This window comes from Chamaea fasciata, unplaced genomic scaffold (assembly GCF_029207755.1).
Source record: "Chamaea fasciata isolate MVZ Bird 193981 ecotype frontalis unplaced genomic scaffold, bChaFas1.0.hap1 SCAF_5, whole genome shotgun sequence".
Classification (NCBI taxonomy): domain Eukaryota; kingdom Metazoa; phylum Chordata; class Aves; order Passeriformes; family Sylviidae; genus Chamaea; species Chamaea fasciata.
Window position 1 is genome coordinate 65,227,293 of NW_027094090.1, and position 19,748 is coordinate 65,247,040.

Here is a 19,748-nt window from a genome sequence, read left to right on the forward strand (position 1 = left end):
TGATTTCAACTGTTTTGATCCATCAGTTAAGGATTACTGCACAGACAATAGTTAAATTTGGTTTCTCACATGTTCCTTTGCTGTAAAATATTGCTGCAGGAAGCTAAATAATAAAATTGTAGGAGGAAGCTAAAATTCTATGCCTGATTTGAAGTACTTTCAGATTTCTTTCAATGTTGGCAAGAGTTTTGAGCTTATGCAGAAGACTTCTTTATCAAAAAAATGCAATAAAAATGCTCATGTTACCTGTAGAATTTCCGGCTCTACTCCTAGTTGTTCCCTTCATGTCCCAAAGTAAAAGCCTATGAATTCAGAGGGAGTGAGGGACTTTTACTAAAGTCAAAATAATTTATAGAAAGGTATTTATGAATCATGGTTTTGTTTCAGTGTTGTAGAAAGGGAAGAAGAAAAAATTGATAGTTCTGCCATTATAATATTTTGTATACTAAAAATCTAGATACACAAAATTTTGATAAAAATGTGACTTCACAGGATGTCTAATAACACTGAATTCCTAATAAGAACAGGAAAAGGGGAAAGATTCTGTATTATATACTGTTAAATAAACGTAATTTTATTCTAAGTTTTCATTAGTATTTATAGAAATAATTATTGAACTGAATCGGTAGACCAGGAATTAGGCTACTTTTTCATACTTTGTCTCTTTCAAAACCAATGACACAGATGCTGAGGCTTGTCCTGTTTTTCAGTCTCACTGTCCAGTGCCACTCACAAGCTGTCTTGAGGCCACCTGTTAATCCTTATTTTATTTCAAGTTGCTACACTGTTAATATCCATCAGTGTGAATCTTTCCCTTACATTATTGAATATTGCCTTCTCAACCTGGTTGATTCTTATTTTTCTTGCCTCTTGGTGTCTAATTGTGAGCTAGCACTTGCCTTCTATTTAAATCTCTCTTCAGAACTCTGTTGGTGCTGGCTATGTTTTGTTGTGGTGTTTGGTTTTTTTTATCCTGAAGCATTCACACAGAGATGATAAAAAGGTTAAAAAGTACGTGATTCAAGTATCTAAACACTTGCTTTTACTTCACACATGTTGAGAATAAAGGAACATAAGCCGATGTTAAGTTAGGTAGTTTTGTATTTATAAACAGAATCTTAAAATTCGCAAGCAAGTGTTGTTAGGCGTTCTCTTTCCTAGAAGCAGGCTTGTTCCACTAACTGCATTTGTGGGTAAGGTATGCTCAGTTCCTGATGTGGAAGTTGCATAATGATGACAGTAGTGCAAAAGTTTGGCTCATGCTTTCATTTTGTGGGATTTAGAATTAATATAATGAAAAAAAAAACCCCGCTTTAGTTAAGTAATTAAACTTCTAGCATCCAAAACCTTATTGCCTGTATCTCTGGGGCTTAAAATCCTACTTAGTGATACAGAACTGGGTTTCTCTTCAGATAACACTAAATAATTTAAAACATTCAGGCCTATAAAGTAATAAAATGAACAGTCTGCAATTATAAAATTATATGTGTCTGTAATTATAAAAGATATGTTTTCCAGTCTAGTACTGGCCTGGTACATGGTGCTTTCAGATGATGGTTCCCTGCAGTGTGGACCCCTGCACTCTTGGAAAATTTTGCCTTACTACAAGAGGTGGGCTTTCAACCTCAGTGTACTTTCTTGTGAGTACCTGACAGTTCTGAGTAGGTTTCAGTTTACTCACGTGGCTGTTGTTTCTCCACTGGATCCAGGACAGTGGGCTTTGGGGATTTTTTTATTTAGTTATTTCATTTTTAATGTTCACTGGTGAGTTACTTGTCGAGCTTCCAGGATTTCTGTGCCCTGATATACAGGGTATATTTCCATTATTTTTCTGGAACATGAGTTGTAGGAGCAGCTAGTCTTTGTAAAGCTGACTTACAACTATACTAAGTTCCTGGAGTCTTTGTATGAAGTGTCTTGTATAGTTTTTGAAAAGTAGAGAGGCATTGTGGTTTACAAGGCATGTTATGTTTATGCTTCTTCCAAAATGTAACAACTTAAGAACCAGGAGGACAAAGAATTTTTCACAACAGAGACAGATGTCATCTCCATGCTCTGCTAGCTTCATTTTGTTAACCTGGAAATGCTACAGCTCCTTAGGAGAGTGTCTTGGTTTGGGAAGACAGGTATCTGCCAGATAAAAAAAGCTGGAGTTTTTTTTGGAATGGAGAGTGTAAACCCCAAACCCCCCCCCCCCCCCCCGGTTTGTTTTTTTTTTCAATTATAAATTTACAATCAGAGGCTCTTAGGCAAAGATTTGGGAAATAGGAATAGCAGTTCTTTACTAGTATGTATTACAAAGCAAACAAACACAAAAAACCCCCAAACAACTAAAGCATTAATAACAAAAGAAAACAGTACTAAGAGCCTTGAGGGCTTTGTTTCACAAAACCCAGGGCAGTGTGGTTTCGGTGCCCCTGCAGGATCCTCAGAGCACCAAGCTGAAACAGTGGAAAAGTTCTGGGCTGGTAGCTGGGATGGCAGGGTGTCCCGGCAGGCAGGGGCAGGATGTCCTGGCAGAGCAGGTGGTGCAGGGTCACACTGTAGCAAGAGGAGCAGCGCCGACGAAGCCGAAGGCGAGGCAGGGCCGGCCCAGCTCCCGCGGGTGGCAGAGAAAACTCGGGATTCAGACCGAACCTGTGATAGTAGATTTCCCAGGACTGGATCCCTTTGGCCACAGTGAAACTCTTCCAGCCAGCAACAGCCGTTCCCTCTCTCCCCAAACGCGGAAAAAGAAAAGCCCAAAGAAAAGCCCGCAGCTGCCTCAAGCTCTGTCTTTTACCTGCATTATCTCCCCCTTCCACCTTTGTCCACCTCTTTGTTTCGGTTAAGTACTCTCAAGTATCCAACACTTGGTCTCCTTGGTAACTTATGGGGAAAAAATCCTTTAGAGAAAGAAGGAACAAACCTAACCCGCAGCAGAAAGTAATTTCAAACCCAAAATATTTGCATATCATGTATTGAAGAAAAATATCCATTAACCTGTCTGTAAAGAATTAATTTACTTTAAATTCCTTTTATTTACATGTTATAAAAGCTTGTAAAAGTGTTATGACATAGTCCTCTTGTTTTAAGTATAAATTAACATAGTCCATCAAGGGGAGCAGAAATTTTGGGTTAGTTTCTCTCTGGAATGTCAACGCTGGGGCCAGAAAAGGAACCTAAAATACTTTCCTACAAAAGACTGCGCTTGGACCTTTCTACAGAAGAAACTTGGGAAGAAAACCCAAGCAAACCTGCTTGTGAGTTTATAACAAAAATGCAAAATTTCAACGCATTGTAACAAAGAGCTGGGGTCTAACCATCGTATATGGTATGGGGTATGGGTATATTATGGTATGGGGTCTAACCCTAGCTGGCACCTGAGCACCACATTGCTGCTCAACCACTTCTGCCCCTGCAGTGAGGTGGAGGGGTAGAATTGCAAGGGTAAAAGTCAGAAAATAGGTGGATTGAGATGAAAGTGAAAGATGGTGAAATAATTTGTGAGAAAAAGAAAATCAACAACAAAGAGGAGAGGAAAATAAAACCTGTGAAAGAACAAAGGGTGCAAAAGGCAAAGAATTGCTTGCTGCCAAACAGTTGATGCCCACCCAGTCTCAGCAATGTTATTATTGGCCGACATCTACACACACCCTCATTCCCTGTTTTCATGCTAAGCATGATGCCATGTCATGTGGAGTATTCCTTGGACAGTTGGGGTCAGCTGTCCTGGCTGTGTCCCCTCCTGGCTTCTTGTACACCCCTAGCCTGCTTGCTGGTGGGGTGGTGTAAGAAACAGAAAGACGCCTTGATGCTGTGTGAGTCCTGCTCAGCAGTAACCAAAATATCCCTGTGTTATCAGCCCTGCTTCCAGCACAAATCCAAAACACAGTCTTCTACCAGCTACTATCTAGGAATGTATCTCATCCCAGCCAAAACCAGTACAGTATGTTATCAGGGTTCACTATAAAAAAGCAGTTATAAATAAGGTAAAATTGAGGACTTTGCAAAAAAGAACATGGAATTAGATAGTATTACTTGAACTGTTGTAAAGGAATGCTGTTGATAGCCTTGTTGTTAGGACATTCTAAAAGAAAATCAGAATTAAGTTCAGGATTCTGCCGGTTGGGTGTACTGTTTTCTGCAGAGGCAAGATGGATTGCTCATTTGATCCATAGTGAAGACTGCTAAAATATAGATGCTGAACTGAAAGATAACTCTTTTTTCTAATCTCAAAATACACTGAACTGCTTTTGAATCACAAAAGAGAAGGTTAACACAATGATGGATTTTCTTTCTCTTGGAAAATACCATCATATGCCAAGGTGACTGAGATCTGTAAGAACTCACCATATGTTCTTTGATCCAGTCTTTTCTTACGTACAGTTCATGTGGAGGAAGTGTACTGGCATGGCATGTCACTGTAGTGAATAGATGTGTGTCTCATTTCTAAAGGAATAAACCCTTCAGTCTTAAAAAAAAAATTCAGTTTTAAAACCTCATCTTTCCCATTCTTTTAAAGGTTCTTTCTTTTTCATAAGTATTTTCTTACTAGTTTTTTCTCAACCAATAGTATCTCTTCTTCAGTTGATTACAGCAGTTTATAATGCTTTGCAAAGCAGACAAAAAAGTAGATATTTGCTTAAAGATTGAAAATAGTGGTCTGCATGTGAGAGCTTATGTGGTATAGTCCCACTATGATGTGAAGGACAGTCAGGGAAATTAATTTGTGGCTTTGCTTACCAAGTGTCTTCTCACACAGGTACACTATTGGTGCACAATTTGAGGGGTTTCTGGCTTTTCAGAATATTGCCTTTTGATCTCTCTCCTTTTGGTATTGGCTTTACAGAATTGTTGACAGTGGTCGTAATCCATGTGAATTGTGACAGAGTTCTTTATAATTGGTCACTTTATATGAAGTCTTACAGATGTGGAAGTATTGTTGAGTGTTTTCAATTTTCTTGTCTTATGACAGACTCGAGGGAGATAGGTGTTTGGGGAGAAATTTAAGCCACGGGCAAATTTATCTACCCTACTTTAAAAAATCTTAGATTTACTTTAGAAATCATTTGTAGAATGTTAGTTTGGCTGAGTTATTGAAAGGTGTAAAATTCATTGGTCTTGCTGCCTTCGTGCATTTCCAACACTTTGTAAATTTGCGTTACCCTGCAAAGACTATTCCCTTTTCGTTTTGTGAACTAGATGGGTATGATTTTTTTTCACTTTCTCAAAGTTTTTTTTTTTTTCATTCATTGGGAGGGGAAGAAGTGCATGTGAGGTTTGATGAGAAGAGTGTGGCTTGTTATTCATGTGATGGTAGTAGTAAAAAATAGTATGATGGTCTTCATCATTCCAGTGCATAAGAGGGTGACCAGACAGCTAAGGACACTGGAACTCTGCAAACATCTATTGTGTGATATCAGTTCCCCTGAAGGGTAAAAGCAACATTAAAAACATGTCAGTGTTTCCTGGCACTTGTTTGAAGTCACTGAAGCATTTGAGCAGTAGGCAAGAGGAGGGTGTATCATAAGAGGAGAGAATGTAGTAGTTGTCTACAGATGCAGTAGTGTGGAATTAGGTTAAAAAAATATTTAGAGGTACTTTGAAATCATATTGGTTGGTTTCAACAGATACAATTTTCACGTGTAATTCCTAGCGAAATAACTTATTCCCATGGCATCTAAAGGTTTGTTGGGGCTTTTTGAGGGCAAGTTGTAGAAAAGCCCAGGCTCTGCTCCAGAGATAAGTGGCTGTTTTAATGGTTTGGTGGTCTGTCAGATAGCTAATCTTTTTAATAATCTTTATAAACTTGTAAAATTTTACAAGCAAGCAGCAGTGTTATTGGCTCCCCTGTGACTAAAATGAGTTTGGATTTGCATTCTGGTAACTGGAGAAACTGGAAAGCATCTGTGTACTGTGGGTGTGGATAGCCTGTATTCCTTCTCCCTTTTGACAGTGGTTAAAAGTGGATGCCTAATACAGACCTAAGGCTGGGCATATATATATATATATATATATATATATATATATATATATATATATATATATATATATATATATATATATAACAGATTTGTTCTCAGCTTCCTGCTATTGAGGAACTTTCTGGGCCACTGGCAGTTTCTATGCTTTTAGAATCCACACAACAAATTTCTGTGAACACAGAAAAGAAAGTTCTTTTTATTGCTTGCCTGTCTGGTCTTAAGGCAGAATAACTTTAGCACCAATTTACATGTGCCTGGTTTATGTCACTTTCAGTCATTCCTAGCAAACAGCTGCAAACAGTATTTGTGGCTAATAAATTGACTGTAAAATGAGTTTAGAGGCACTGGGTTGTGTACAAGTGGCTTTTGAAAGTACTGGTGGAGGTGAACTGTTCAAGGGCTTTAGGGTCAGATGTGTCCCCTAAATGGAAAGTGTAAGAATTTTGTTACGAAAGTGTAAAAGTAGCCAAAGTTAGCAAGAATTCATGGCTTGTGAAATGTTCCTGCTCTTTAGCTGAAGAATAATATAAAAGGTTAATTAAATAAAATAGGGGAATTTTTTTTTCTTACTAAATTCATATTTTCCTAGAATCCATCCATACTATATACATGCAGAACATACTACAAAATGGATGAAGTGTATGGATGGAACACACTATAAAATGGATCATCAACAGTGGAACAGGAAAAAGAAAGCACTTTTGCTTGAATTCAGAACGCGTTATTCATTTTTTGTGTCTGAGATGGTTGAATTATTATTCAAAGCTGCCTTGGCAGCTTCGGAGTTGAAGTTTTCAGATGATATTTCTGGATATGCTGTCATACCATGACTTGAGTGACTTTAACATCTTTGGTGGTTGACGTAAGGTAAAACTATATCTTGCTGCAAGCAACTAGGTGCTTTAAACTGCTTTCAGAGCAAGATTTATGTTAATTGTTATATATGTATAAATGCACACACACAATTGTATTTTCAGTACTATACAGCTTAGTAATACATTAAAAAATAAAAAATAAAAAAAAAATAAGTAAACTTCGTATTTGTACAGTATGAAATGTGGCTGGGATCCCAACCTTTTTAGCATTTCCAAAGTGCAGTTGTTGTTTTCATAATGGTTATAAAATTGTTTAAGCTTTGTAGGGAATTCATGCTAAGCTGCTGGGTATTTCACAGAGTATTAGCTAACAAACATTTTAAATATTACATAGAAAGTGAACCATAGGTTATTTCTGCAACTACTTACTGACTGATTTGTGACAGCTGAAATTAATAGCAAAACTTCTGGTCTTTAACCACTGCTGCAGCTTTTGTGCTTGTTTAGATGTAGCATAAATTACATATTCTGAGTTCCATAGGTTAATCATTAAATGAGTTCCCACTGTCAAATCTGTCCTGCTGTTCTATACGGATGATGCACGTTTTAATGATGGTGTGTGTTAGCATGTTGGCATTTCTTCTAGTAATGTAAGGTTTCAGTGAGCCAGGTGTTAAAAGGACCATTAAACTGCATATAACAAACACCAGTAACAGATTAGTAACTTTTGAAGGTAATTACTGTGGTCTAAGTGTGTTAGCATTCAAAATGATTAGCAGAGAGGACTGAATGTGAAGCGTGATTTAGCAGGGGGATTATGTTAGTAACTTTTCACTTCTCCTGTAACTAACAGAAAACCAGTCAGGACCGTGTGATGGTAATAACATTGAAATGTTCCATCTCGATGCTGCTGGAAAGCTTCAAGAAAATACTGAGTAGGCTAGGATATGGTTCACATATTTTGATGGTGATTTTTATATATCAAGACTATGCTTTGGCAAAATTGAGAAAAAAAAAAGAGGTAGAAATAGGTTCAAGCAAAAATTTAGTTACAACACAATGCTGCACAGTACAACAAAGTCATGAAAGAGACCAAAAATTCAGCCAATATTTCGTGCATACCTTGTCTTTGAGACTTTCTTCTGTGTGATTCAGAAAAATACTTCGTGCTTTCTCATTTTAGGAGCTGTTTTATCTGTTTTTTTTTTCTTTTAAGTTTAAATCACAGATTCTAAGGGGTTTTTTAATGCTTTCATTTGTATACTGAAATTAAGATTTAATCTAAGAAGTATATTTTGAGACTAATTTTGCCAAACAATTTGTGCTATTCTTTTCATATTTTGAAATGCTAGCTCAACACTAATTTATTCCTAAAAAATTATTAAAGTGTTAGCAGCTAAATTGCATTTTTATTAAAAGAAGCTAAATTAAAAATTTAATTAATCTGTTCCTAGTGAGTAAAATTTTCCCCAAAGCAGTTTGTCCAAAGTGTTTATAATGAATCCAGGTAGAGAGGTGACTCAGCTTTCCTTTCATTCGTAGTAGCGGTTACATTTCTGTCAGACCTCAAATGGTCTCTGAGATTTCGTTTTTTTATAACACAGCTTCCACCAGTTAGCAGTACTGACTAGTGACTGGCTAATTGCTTGGATTTCGAGGACTGGGTTGTGCAACTCTCCTTAAAACAACTATTAGTGAGACAAAATAAGTGCTGATGGCCTGTTTACATTAGTGCTGATTTAGATGCTGCTCGTGATTGGGAAAGATCTTGGTGTTAAAGCAGTAGTTTCAACAAAAGATCAGATTTATCAGTCTTAATCTGGGCCTGTGTGAAAACTATCACTTCACCTAAAGCATGGGAAATAGATGGCCACAACCTGCAGAAGCCGCATTTTGCCTTGGCTGATCCCCACCAGAGTGTCTGGCCATGAGCCAGGTAAGGCTTTGGTGTTGTCTGAGATGCTAGTCAGTGAAATATTTAGAGTCTTCATCTCCTGGCCAGCTGAAATCCTTTTGGTTTTTCGGTTTTTTGGGGTTTTTTAATTGTTGTTTTGTTTGATTGGTTTGGGGATTTGTTGGAGTTTTTTTTTGTTGTTGTTTTGTTTGTTTGGGGAGGTTGCTTGTTTTGGTTTTTAAATAGGAAAATAAACAGCTTTGAAAAGGAACTATGGAATGAGTAGGAAAAGGTGGTGATATCAGCTCTCTGATGATGCTTCATTAGTACATTTCTTTGTACTGGTGAAGACAAAAAGACTGTTTAAAATGAATAGCTTTTCATAATAAGTAAAGGATTTCTCACAAATATCTATAATTTTTCCTGACAAAATGCTTGGTTTCTCTTAAGCTCAGTTCATCTTTGGTGGGCTAGGATAGTTAATGCCAAGAGTTGAATCTTGTTAGGAAAATGTGCTTTCTAACATCAGGGTTCAGGAAAGATGTGGCTTTTGCCCCTGAAGCTTTCTGACTCTGAAGAATGTTGCTGACTTTGACAAGGAGATAAGGTTTACTCATTAATAAAATCCATTGGGGTCTCATTGAAAGTATTTTTAGAAAGAGTAGTATGAAACTTTAGTAACAGGTGTTGCGTTTCTGGACAAAAAATGTAATGGTTTATTACGTTGAAGCTCATGATAAATTTTATTTTCTAAAAGTTAAGTATTGAGTGTCTAATACTGAATAGATTTTCTTAAATAAAACAGATTGTCTTTTATTATTTAGAAAACTCAATACATTAATTTGTGTTGAAATTTGGATATTTAAGGTGCCTGGATTTTTAGAGAAAAAGGCTTTGAAATAATAAAATAAGGAGTTCAACAACGGGCAGTTCCTTTAAAAAAAAACCAAAACAGCTTTTCTATTGAATTCCTCCCCTGCTGTTTCAGGGTCTATTTCTGGTCCCTGCTTCCAGCTTCCAGAATCTTGAAGCTTTCTCCATTTCTTGCCAGGAGAAACAGGTGTGGAGTGCACTTCCTTTGATTTCTGCTCTTGGAATCAATCGATGGCTCCCTCTGCAGTTCTCTTACCAGAAGCTGAAGTGTTTCAGATTCTATGCCATTCCACCTTTTCTCCTTTCCTTGAGAGCAATACAACAGATCCAAGAGCTCTGTCTTAGCTCCACCTTCCATTCTTATTCTGCATATTGAGGACAACTGCATTTCATATGTATGCTGTGAGTCAAGAGAGACTCAAGGCATAGAACGTAGAGTCTTTTCTGAATGCTGCAGTGAGCCCAATCTGGTGAGGCTGCTGTAGGTTGTAGATGGCTGGAACTTAGCAGGACTCTGGGCTCCAGTTTTCTTTAAAAAGTGACTCAAAGAGTGCTGAACAGGATAGGGTGATGACAGAATGAAAGGAAACTGCAAGACTTGTGGGGAAGACATGTGCATAGGAATTGTATAAGAACTGTGGGTGGTGGGCAAAAAGAGTGTTTTCAGATAACTGTGGCTTTTTTGTGCTGTTCCTCTCTTCAGTTCATACTTGGATAGTCACTTAATCAAAAACTTAAAATACTACATTCTCATTCTGTCTGCAGTATGACGTCATTACTGTCATTGGGAAAATAAGACCTAAACATTTTAATTTTAAAGTACTTTTTAAATCTTAAAATTAATTAATAGATAGCTGAGCCTAAGAGCAAACTTTATGAATATGTAAGCAATGCTTTTGGAATTTTACTTGCTCATTAATTGTTTTCAGAAGGCTCTTTGTCAGATATATCTGTTTGAATTAAGATGAACTACTCAATAAAGTGACTTGTAAATGTTGCAGAAAGATGGAATTGGATATTACTTTATGAGCTTATTCTAGAAGTTTTAGACCATTAAATAAGCTATGTATCACTCTCCAGCAAAATTTTTAAAACCTGCAGAATTCTAAGTGAAAAATAGAGATCAGTGATTATCAAATTGTTCAACATATGGAGGCAAACAAAAGAAAGTTAGAGTCAAGGTTTTGCAAAAAGAGGAAGGCAGAAATTGCTGCACTGGCAGCAAAATCAGGCCTGTTGAATGATCTTATATATAACTTCTCCTTTTACTTTGTAAAAGTAATGTCATTGCCAGAAACAGAAAAGCTTATACTGCTATTATTTCTAATCCTCTAATACACAGGTAAATCTTTGTACCTACAGGTACATAAACCATAAAACCTGCAAAGACTTGTGAAATTCAGTGTTGCAATTTGTTTGTTCAAGAACTAGTTTTTTGTCTGCTTAGTAGTACATTTTCTCTGTGTATCCTCTTACAGGTGTTCTTTTGAGTGAGTTGGGCTTTATTTATATTGTAATAGCAAAAGGGTGATGTTTCTTCCAATACTGTCACACTGCTTTTTTTTGGTGTATGCCTCAGTGCTGTGTTGTCTTGCGCTGAGGGACACTTGCAGGCCAAATGTTGGATTTTATGTATGTGAAATCTCCCCTCTGCCTACACTATTGTTTACTCTGAGCTCTCATGTTTTTGGATTGTTGTGGAGGGGGTTTGAGTCTTCATTGTCTCTTCTCATAGACACTATTCTAAAAGAGGGCATACCATAGATCTACTGCAGACTTTTCAGTATTTCTTTCTTCAGCATAATTATCTTTTCTTGGTGGTTGTTTTATTTTGGGTTTTTTTTTTTTTGATTACACAACTTTCTAAGAGATTTTGCTTAGACTTTTACCAAATTGAAGTACAGGTTCTTGGTGGGTTGGGAATTCAGTAGTGATTTTTGTCATGTATGTTATCTATGTATTAAACTGAATCTGTTCTTGTGTTCATAGGATTGCTGCAAAGTTTAGGTTCAAAGGGACCTTCCAAGGTCTTTAGTGTGACCTCCTGCTCAAAGCAGGGTCACCTATGAGGTCAGACCAGGTTGTGAGAGATTTTACCTAGTCAGTCCATGAAAACTTGAAGCAATGAGACTTGCAAAGCCACTCTAGGCTATCTGTTCCATTCCTTGACTGTCCTCATGGTGAAAATAAGGTACCTTGTATCCATTCTGGATTTCTTGAGTTTGAACATAGTCTCACTGCTTCCTGTCCTGTCACAGCATAGGTGAGCCTGACTGCCTGCTGACCTCCTTGCAGGTATAGACACTTGCTGTTAAGGTCTTCCCAAAGCTCTCCCTTCTCCAGGCTGAATCGGCCCAGCTCCCTCTGCCTTTACTCACAGGACAAGTGGTCTGGCTCCTTGAGCGTCTTGGTGGCTTCTGTGTCCACATTCTGGGTGTACTTCTTGTATTGTGGGGGCTCAAAATGAGGTGCGTTAGACCATGTCTGGAATAATAAGCTCTGAGTAGAGGTGGCAATCAGTTCCTTCATCTACTCGCATGGCTTTTTTTAATAAAGCCGGGGATGCTGGTGACCTTTCCTGACAAGGCACACTGCTGGCTCACAGTCAGCTTGCTTTATGCCAAGAGCTTTTCCACGGAACTGCTCCCTAGCCAGTTATCAGCCTGTATTGTTGCCAGGGCCTCTCAGGTGCAAGTGTTTTGTGTTTGCATTTTATTATTTGCTTTATTTCTCAATGAAAACCTACTAATTAATTTTTATTTTGTATATTGAATAGTTTCCATCTTCCTGAATACTTCCTCACTCAGTGATTAATTTTTTCAGTGAACTTCTTGTGAGTGTCTGTGCCATTGTACCATATCTTCTACAGAGTTTTTATAATGCAGATTTTAGTAATTTCGAATACATCTGTGTACTCTCTGAAGTACAGCAAACTGATTTAACATTTCTTAAACCAGTTGGGGTTCTCCAGCTGTTTTGAAAGAGATTGTGCCTGGACCAACAATCTTGTTCTTACCTCAAGTCCTTTGTTATTTGTCATTATTTGCCTGCTTCTCCTTGAAATGAAACTCTGATAGATAAGCATGCTGGAACTGGGATGTCACTAGTGTTTTTCATATAAAATTTAAAATAAAGCAACAGTTTTATCACAGCAGTACTTCAGTGATTGCCTTGTTCTGGTGGTGCTTTACAAGTTCTCACATTTCTTGATTATCATCTAATAAAGTAATTTCACATTCCTACATTTTTGTTGGGCTTAAAACCATTGCCTTTTACACTTTTCTTTTTTTTTTTGGATACCTCCTTTTCTACATCTTCATTACATTGAATTTCTGTTTTATATGGGAATCTTGTTAATTTAGCGCTATATATGCTATATGTAGTGCTTCTTTACTCCCAAAGGTTGCATTTCATCTTCCCAGTTCTGGCCACAAACTGTTCCCTTGTTTACCATTCCTGTGAATTGTACTTGTCTCATACCGGCAACAGGTAAAAAAATACCTCCTGTATAAGAGTATTTCTTAAACATTTACTCACTTACAGAACCGTGCTGTTTTGCAGTGTGGCCACAAATCTGTAGCTATTTTACACATTGACACACTTGGTGTTTCAGCATTTTCTACAACAAAACTAAGTGGAATGGATGTCTTTCTTTTTAGCTAGACAGGTTTGCGTCCAGCTGTTAGAGCTCTTGTGAATCAGGTATGGATTGAAGTACAAATAGATTTGTGTGGTGTGTCTGATATGGTGGGAATATATGGATGAAAGTCCAAGTTATTAAATAACTGTAAATAGAAATTTTCTTGTTTTCAAAAATTGCTTTTACATGAAAACACTCATTGGGCTGGGAGATATGGTGGTACATGTTTACAAGTGTGAATTTACACGTATTTAATTGACTGTCTTATGTACGTCATTAACACCTTACAGTTCACAACTTAGTCGGTTCATTCATGGTTTTGCTTAGGGCTGTGCCTGGGCAGTCAAATAACATTATTTCATGCATCCTTGTTAGATGTCAATATGCAGATTTTGGAGTTTTGAAAGTATTTTTGACCTGACAAAAGTATTAATGTACAAATGAATAAACTTGACTCTTTAGGAGGGAGGGCAAGGGCCCAAAGGGAATTGGGCTGATGGATTTCGGTTTGGTTTGGGGGGGTTTTTGCCCCTTCAAAGACTGACTAAGCTGTGTTATCTTAACTGACTGAATAGTGCTTCTCTTCTCTTTCCAGTTTAATGTAGTGGCATGGATTTATGTGTGATTATGATTCAGTTCTTTTTGTGTGGCTTATTGAGTATTGCAGTGTGACCTGTTTGCTGGCTTCACGTGAAGTAGAGCATTGGTAACTGTATCTGGATGTTTATATAAAATACTAATTGCATATGTTGAATTTTTAGATAAAGAGAATAATGTTTTGCTACCTGTGCAAGAACTTCTGGCTGAATTAAATGATTAAATGAAGAGTGCATAATTAATAAATGAGAAAATATAATGCAATTCTTCTTTCTCTCCAAAGAAATTACTGAAAATCTATGCTAAACCTGATATTTTAAAAGCAAACAATTAAACATAAAACTTCCTTAACTGCCCTTGGAATCTTCTAACAAGAGAGCCAAAGGGAATGCATACTTTATGTTGTTGTTGGAGCAGCATCTATTTGAGGTTTCCTTAGGCCTCTTTTTTACCCTGCTAACTAAGCTGTGTGTGCAGTGAAAGTCTTTTTTCAAAGGAAAGTTATTTTTCACAAGAAGTACTCTGCTTTTGCAGCAATTTCTTTCTGTGCTTAATAAGTTTCTTCTAAAATTTTAATTTTTTCCAGAGACATTGATAAACCTTTTTTTAATTCCTACTTTATACGTAGGAAAGAAATGGTAGAATCAATACTTAGAATGACAAGAGAAGTCCTTAACAGAGCAGAACTTAAAACACATGTACCTTAACTGATAGTATTCTGCTATAGCCATTAAACTATTTTTCTTTTGCAAGATTTTTCTGAAATTTGTGCTATGAAATGATACACAGCAGTGGGGTTGGAAATGTATATATGTTGCTAAGAAACTATATGATCTGTTCTGGACCAGCCACTGCGATAAAGTGGCTGTTTTGAGTTGTTGCATATGAAAAGGGCCACTTAAGGTGATGTGCGTTTTGCTCTACCAATTTCTGACCTGCAATGCTTGCCTTTGCAGATGGAACATGAGGATTTTGTAATGGAGGGGCATGGCAAGACTCCACCACCTGGTGAAGAAAACAAACAGTGAGTTATGTGTTTATTTAAAAAGGACCTTACTGTAGTAAATGGTGTGAAGCACTCTCATTTAAACGTGTTGAGAGCTTTGGTTGGTTGTTTGGTGCTCACCCTTTTGGTTCCTTAAGTATCCCTGTATGTATAATACTGGATGGTGGCTGAAAAAAAAAAAAGAGGCAGGTTTGATTTGCCTTAAATGTAAAAGCATATTGCAATATCATTGCAATATCAAAATATTAATCAGAAATTGTTGTAAAAGGGATGATCATTCTGAAAGTTTGGCACTGATGTAGTGAGTTTGTACATGAAGTTTTTATGCAGCTGCTTTTCACTGAAGTCACATGAAATATGGAAGAACTAGGGCCTTCCATTTGGTGTGCATATGGCAGATTGATCCTCTTTGAGCCTTATTTCTTTACAATGCATTTTAATAAAGATCAAAAACTATAAACAGAACACGCTTTTGATGATGAACAATACAAGCTGCTGGTAGACAGTGCTTTAGGGAAAGCAGCTTGATCAGAGGAGAAGATGATGACTGATTTCTCTTAGGAAAAGGCTTTTCCATATGATTTCAAACTGAAATCCAGTACTGGTTGGACTTTTTCCCTGGGTTTTCACTTGGATAGGAAGGACAGAGCCTTGTCCTAGAAGTACTTCAGTGATGGTTGTATTCCATATTCTTTTCATTAGTTAATGCAATGGTAATTCAATTTTGATGCCGTAATTAGTTTTTTTCTTTTCCTGTCGTTTGGAGCAAGCAAGAAGGTGGTCTTTGGAAAATCTAGATCACAGAACTCCTTTTATCCTAAGCCTAATTGTATGTCTCCTCATGAGAATTTTCTTGTTGATCTGTACTATACTTTTTGCAAAAAGGCTGTGATGTGACTTGGGGTGAAGGTCTACTTTGCCTCCTAGATAAGCTGGCAACCGTAAGTGCACTGCATCTGTGACAGTGAGAAGCCATTTCTGAGGTAGACAAGTTGAGGTCAGCAGAGTTGTAGTGCTGAACATGCACATTCTTTCCATCATGGACATGAGCCAAACTTCTCAAAGTGATTGTTGTTATTTCTATCTATTCAGACTGAGCAACTTACTGTGGTATCAAGAGATGCAAAAGTTATTGAAGCAGAAACTTTCAGAAAGTTCTGGAATAAAAATCTGCAGAAATAAAAAGTAGGAATTAGATTTCTGCTCTCCTGAATTGTTTCCTTTATATATCTAGTAGTTTAGTGAAATACATTATTTTAGTGAGTAGTATGAGAGATATTATATTGGATTTGTCATAGCCTTGTATTTGTTAGTTGTCCTATTTTCAGTGCAAGTGAAAACTAGAATTACTTTATAGTTGATCTGATTTTTAACTGGAGCTTTTCAAGTGGCTTAAAACATTATCTCTCTTCTCAAAAACTCTGGTTATTAAAGAATATGAGATTAGTGATTGGTGGTATTTTTATTTTTTAACTAATAAATTTGTGTTCAGGTGGCATTTGGAACCTTGTCATACAGATTCTGCTGTAGGAATATCATTCTTAATATTTTGATTGAGGTCCAAAGGTGTAATTTTAGTAATGCAACAAAGAATTGAAGGCAGTTGTTTTATGCAACTTGTAGCATAATGCCAGCAAAATTCAACTGTGGGTATTACTCTTAAATTTAGATCAATCAATTGAATCCATTTCTACCCACAGTATCAAATTTTCAGCTAACTAACAAAATTGTCTGCCTTGACAGAGTTTACCTCTTGTCATAAGAGAAGGAAGAAAAAATCTGAAATTACATCTTTGTATTATTACTTAGTTGCAGTGGGGATTAGCTGGAAATCAGCATACTGGACTGGGTTTTTTAAAGAGCACAGAGAGGAACTTTGGAGCATCTGGCAAAGGAGAAGCAGAGAAAACAGTGACTGTTTAGCCCTGAGATAAGAAAACTTGGGAGAGGATATTATTATCCATGTGTATAGATATCTGATGAGGAGACTAAAAAGGACTGAGCTAAATTCTTCACACTGGTGCCTGGTGGAGAAGCAAGAAGTCATTGGCATAAACTAAAATACGGGAAACTCCACTCAAGCACAAGGGAAAAAAAAACATCTTTTTTTACTGTTAAACGTGGTCAGGCCTTTGGAAGAGGTTACCCAGAAAAGTTTTGCATTCATAGCCCTTTACATGACTCAAAACTCAGTTGGGCATAACCCCAATCCTGCTTCACCTTGCTCTATTTAACCATGTGTGGAGCAAAGGGATGAGATTGATGATCTTAGAGATCCCATCCTTCTGTAGTGATTCTGTGATTTGGTGTATCCATGTCTACTGTTATCCTCCCAGTTGGTTTGAAATAAAATTGGAGCTTGTTAGTGGAAGGTAGAATCTAAGTTTGAATGTTGAGTCAGATGTTCTCTGCAGAAATAGCTGCGCCACTGAAGATGCTTCCTTCCCTTTCCAGCTGTTGTTGGACTTTGTAGAATGTACTGCCTCTACAGCTAAGCAGATGGAATGTTTTTTCTTTGACTGCTTCTAATGTACTTTTCCGGAAAGTTGGCCATTGTAATTTGCCTTTTGTTAGGCAGCCTGATCTGGGTAGCTCTGCACTGAGATTGCTGAGGAAGTGTTCAGAAGACATGGTTTCAGCAAGGGAACGAACTTGCACCAGAGTTCCAGAGCAATCTGCCAGTGTTGACCTCCTAGGAGAGCCCTGAAAATTTCTTAGTATGTATCTGCATGTCAGTGGGCTCAAAGCTTTACTGAACAATGAAGGAACAGAAATAAAAAGATGCTTCTGAGAGACTTTCAGTGGATGCAATAGTTCTTACCTAGCCCCAGTTTCATGTGAAACTTCCTTTGCTAAAGTATAGCTTCAAAACTATACAAGGAGCCAGCATCCCTGGATGATTTCTGGCACTTCATGAAACAGATTATTTCCCCAGCTTGACTCAGGGATAAAAACAGGGCATTTTTGCCTTCTAGTATCAAACAAACACTCACATCAAAAATGCAAACAAACCCAGCAACAACAAACAACCCTGCTGCAATGTTGTGAACCTTTTTTCTGCTGTACTGAACAGTCTTTTGGACAGAGTTACCATACTAAAACTACAGCATTTTAAGATTTTTAATTGAACTGTAGATGATACCTGAGAACTGCTGTCTTCTGATACCTATCACCTTTATGGGAAGGAATTACCTGGTTAAGCTGTATACAAGGTCTTCAAAAATCTTCCAACTGATCATTTACAACCTTGATGTAAGTTATTTCAATTTAAGCTAATTATGAGGAAGTTATTTAGAATCCTTAGTACAAGTGAGAAATGGAATGGGCACAGTCATCTCAGTCCTGTGAAAGACTTGCAGTTAATGTGCAGTGCATGTGTCACAAGGTGTCATGGTTGTGCAGCAGTGAAGTGATTTGTGCTAAAAACTGCACTTCAGAAGAAGTGAGCCTGCTTGGACTGCTGGACCTGATCATGGCCATCTCAGACCATGCTCCTGCTCCCTCCCAATGGAGAAAGATGTCCTTATGATTAATTACAGGTGAACATTTTGTTAAAGGTATTATCTCATATTTTCATCCATTACAAAGAGGTTGACCTGAGCTAGCAGGCTTAGGGAGTAAATATTATCTTCCCCCACAAAATACTTAGATTTTACATGGCAACAGCCTACTGTGCCCTTATCAGATGTAATAGGGCTTTTACTTTGTTGCTGCTGGAGCAATGATTAAGAGTCAAATGTGATTTAGAAACATCTTTCCAAAACAGTCAAACTTCTGTTGATGAGCAGGGACAGGGGCATGAAAAAGAATTCTGCTGAAGTCCTTAAATTGAGGTTCTGCTCTTAGCTCTAGCAGCATTAATTAGCAGCTCTGCCTGTGCTAATAAACTTTTGCCTGCTGTCACAACCAGAAATGTATGCACCCTAATCTGAGTGAAATGACTGGGTAATGAAAAACTGCTCCTTTTTATAAGATAAATGTTCTACTCTTCCTAACTGACACATAGAGAGGTCTGTTTGACACTAGCTCTTTAGACAAAAAGTGAGCCAAGTTCATACTCAGTAGGACGGTAAGCCAAGCTGCTGCTGCTGTTTGAAGTACCTCAACTGGCTATTCCCCACCTGCTGCTTTGTAGTAATGGGAGAGAAAAGTCTTCAATTCCCTTGACAATTTGTATTTCTGGAAGTGACTCATGTTGTAAGAAAGGTATCAAAACAAGATCATTTCTGTAATTTAGAAAGTGTCATTGGTTAGACCAACTGAATAAGCTTTTCCCTGGCTTGATAGTTTAATGTACAGGTTCTGAGGCAAGTGTTTTTAATGAAATCCTCCAAAATTATAGTAATGCCAGGATGAGATTGGAACTACTGAGTGTCAAAAAATTTTTTAACATTTGGCAATAGTATCTTATTTTTCTTTGACATTTCAGCAGGAACATTCAATGTCTTCCTGGATTTGTGTGACACTACAGTTAAAAGAAAGTAGTAGCTAAATTGGCCTAACCTGGAAAAAGGAATTACAGACTCCAAAAGTCATCTTGTTCAATACCATGCTCAAAGGAGGGGGGCGGGGTGGGGGCAGATTTGAAGGTTAGATTTAACTTATGAGTTGTATCAGGCTTCTCAGGTTTATTCTAGAGCTTTTCTGGACAGTCTCCTGCAATATTAATCACCTTCACAGTGAAGAAAATTTCCTAATATTCAGTAAGAATTTATGATCATTGCCTTTCATCTTTGAATGTGTGTGTCTGATGGGGCCCAGTCTTTATTAAACTTACCACTGTGTTCACTTTTACAGCAGAATAGCTCCCCCTTCCCTCTGGCTTAGTTTTGCTGTGTGAAAACTAAGTGAAATCAAGAAGCCAGTTTACAGGCCCGTCTTTGTTTTCAGTGGCCTACTGATATCAGGGGCACATGTAAACATTGCTGCTATAATGGTACAGAAGAACCAATCTTAC

The 19,748-nt window shown here is 37.4% G+C and overlaps 1 protein-coding gene across 12 annotated transcripts in view; it reads left to right on the forward strand.

The window, feature by feature from the left end:
• Positions 1-19,748, forward strand: part of TNRC6B (trinucleotide repeat containing adaptor 6B) — a 136,672-nt gene that overhangs the window by 21,747 nt on the left and 95,177 nt on the right. For 8 of the 12 annotated variants that reach the window (XM_066184172.1, XM_066184173.1, XM_066184168.1 and 5 more), the window contains one exon: positions 14,742-14,809. The exons of the other annotated variants lie outside the window; for them this stretch is intronic. In XM_066184172.1, coding sequence (XP_066040269.1) covers positions 14,742-14,809 — 68 coding nt within the window. The remainder of the gene's footprint in view (positions 1-14,741; positions 14,810-19,748) is intronic. 12 annotated transcript variants of the gene reach the window in all.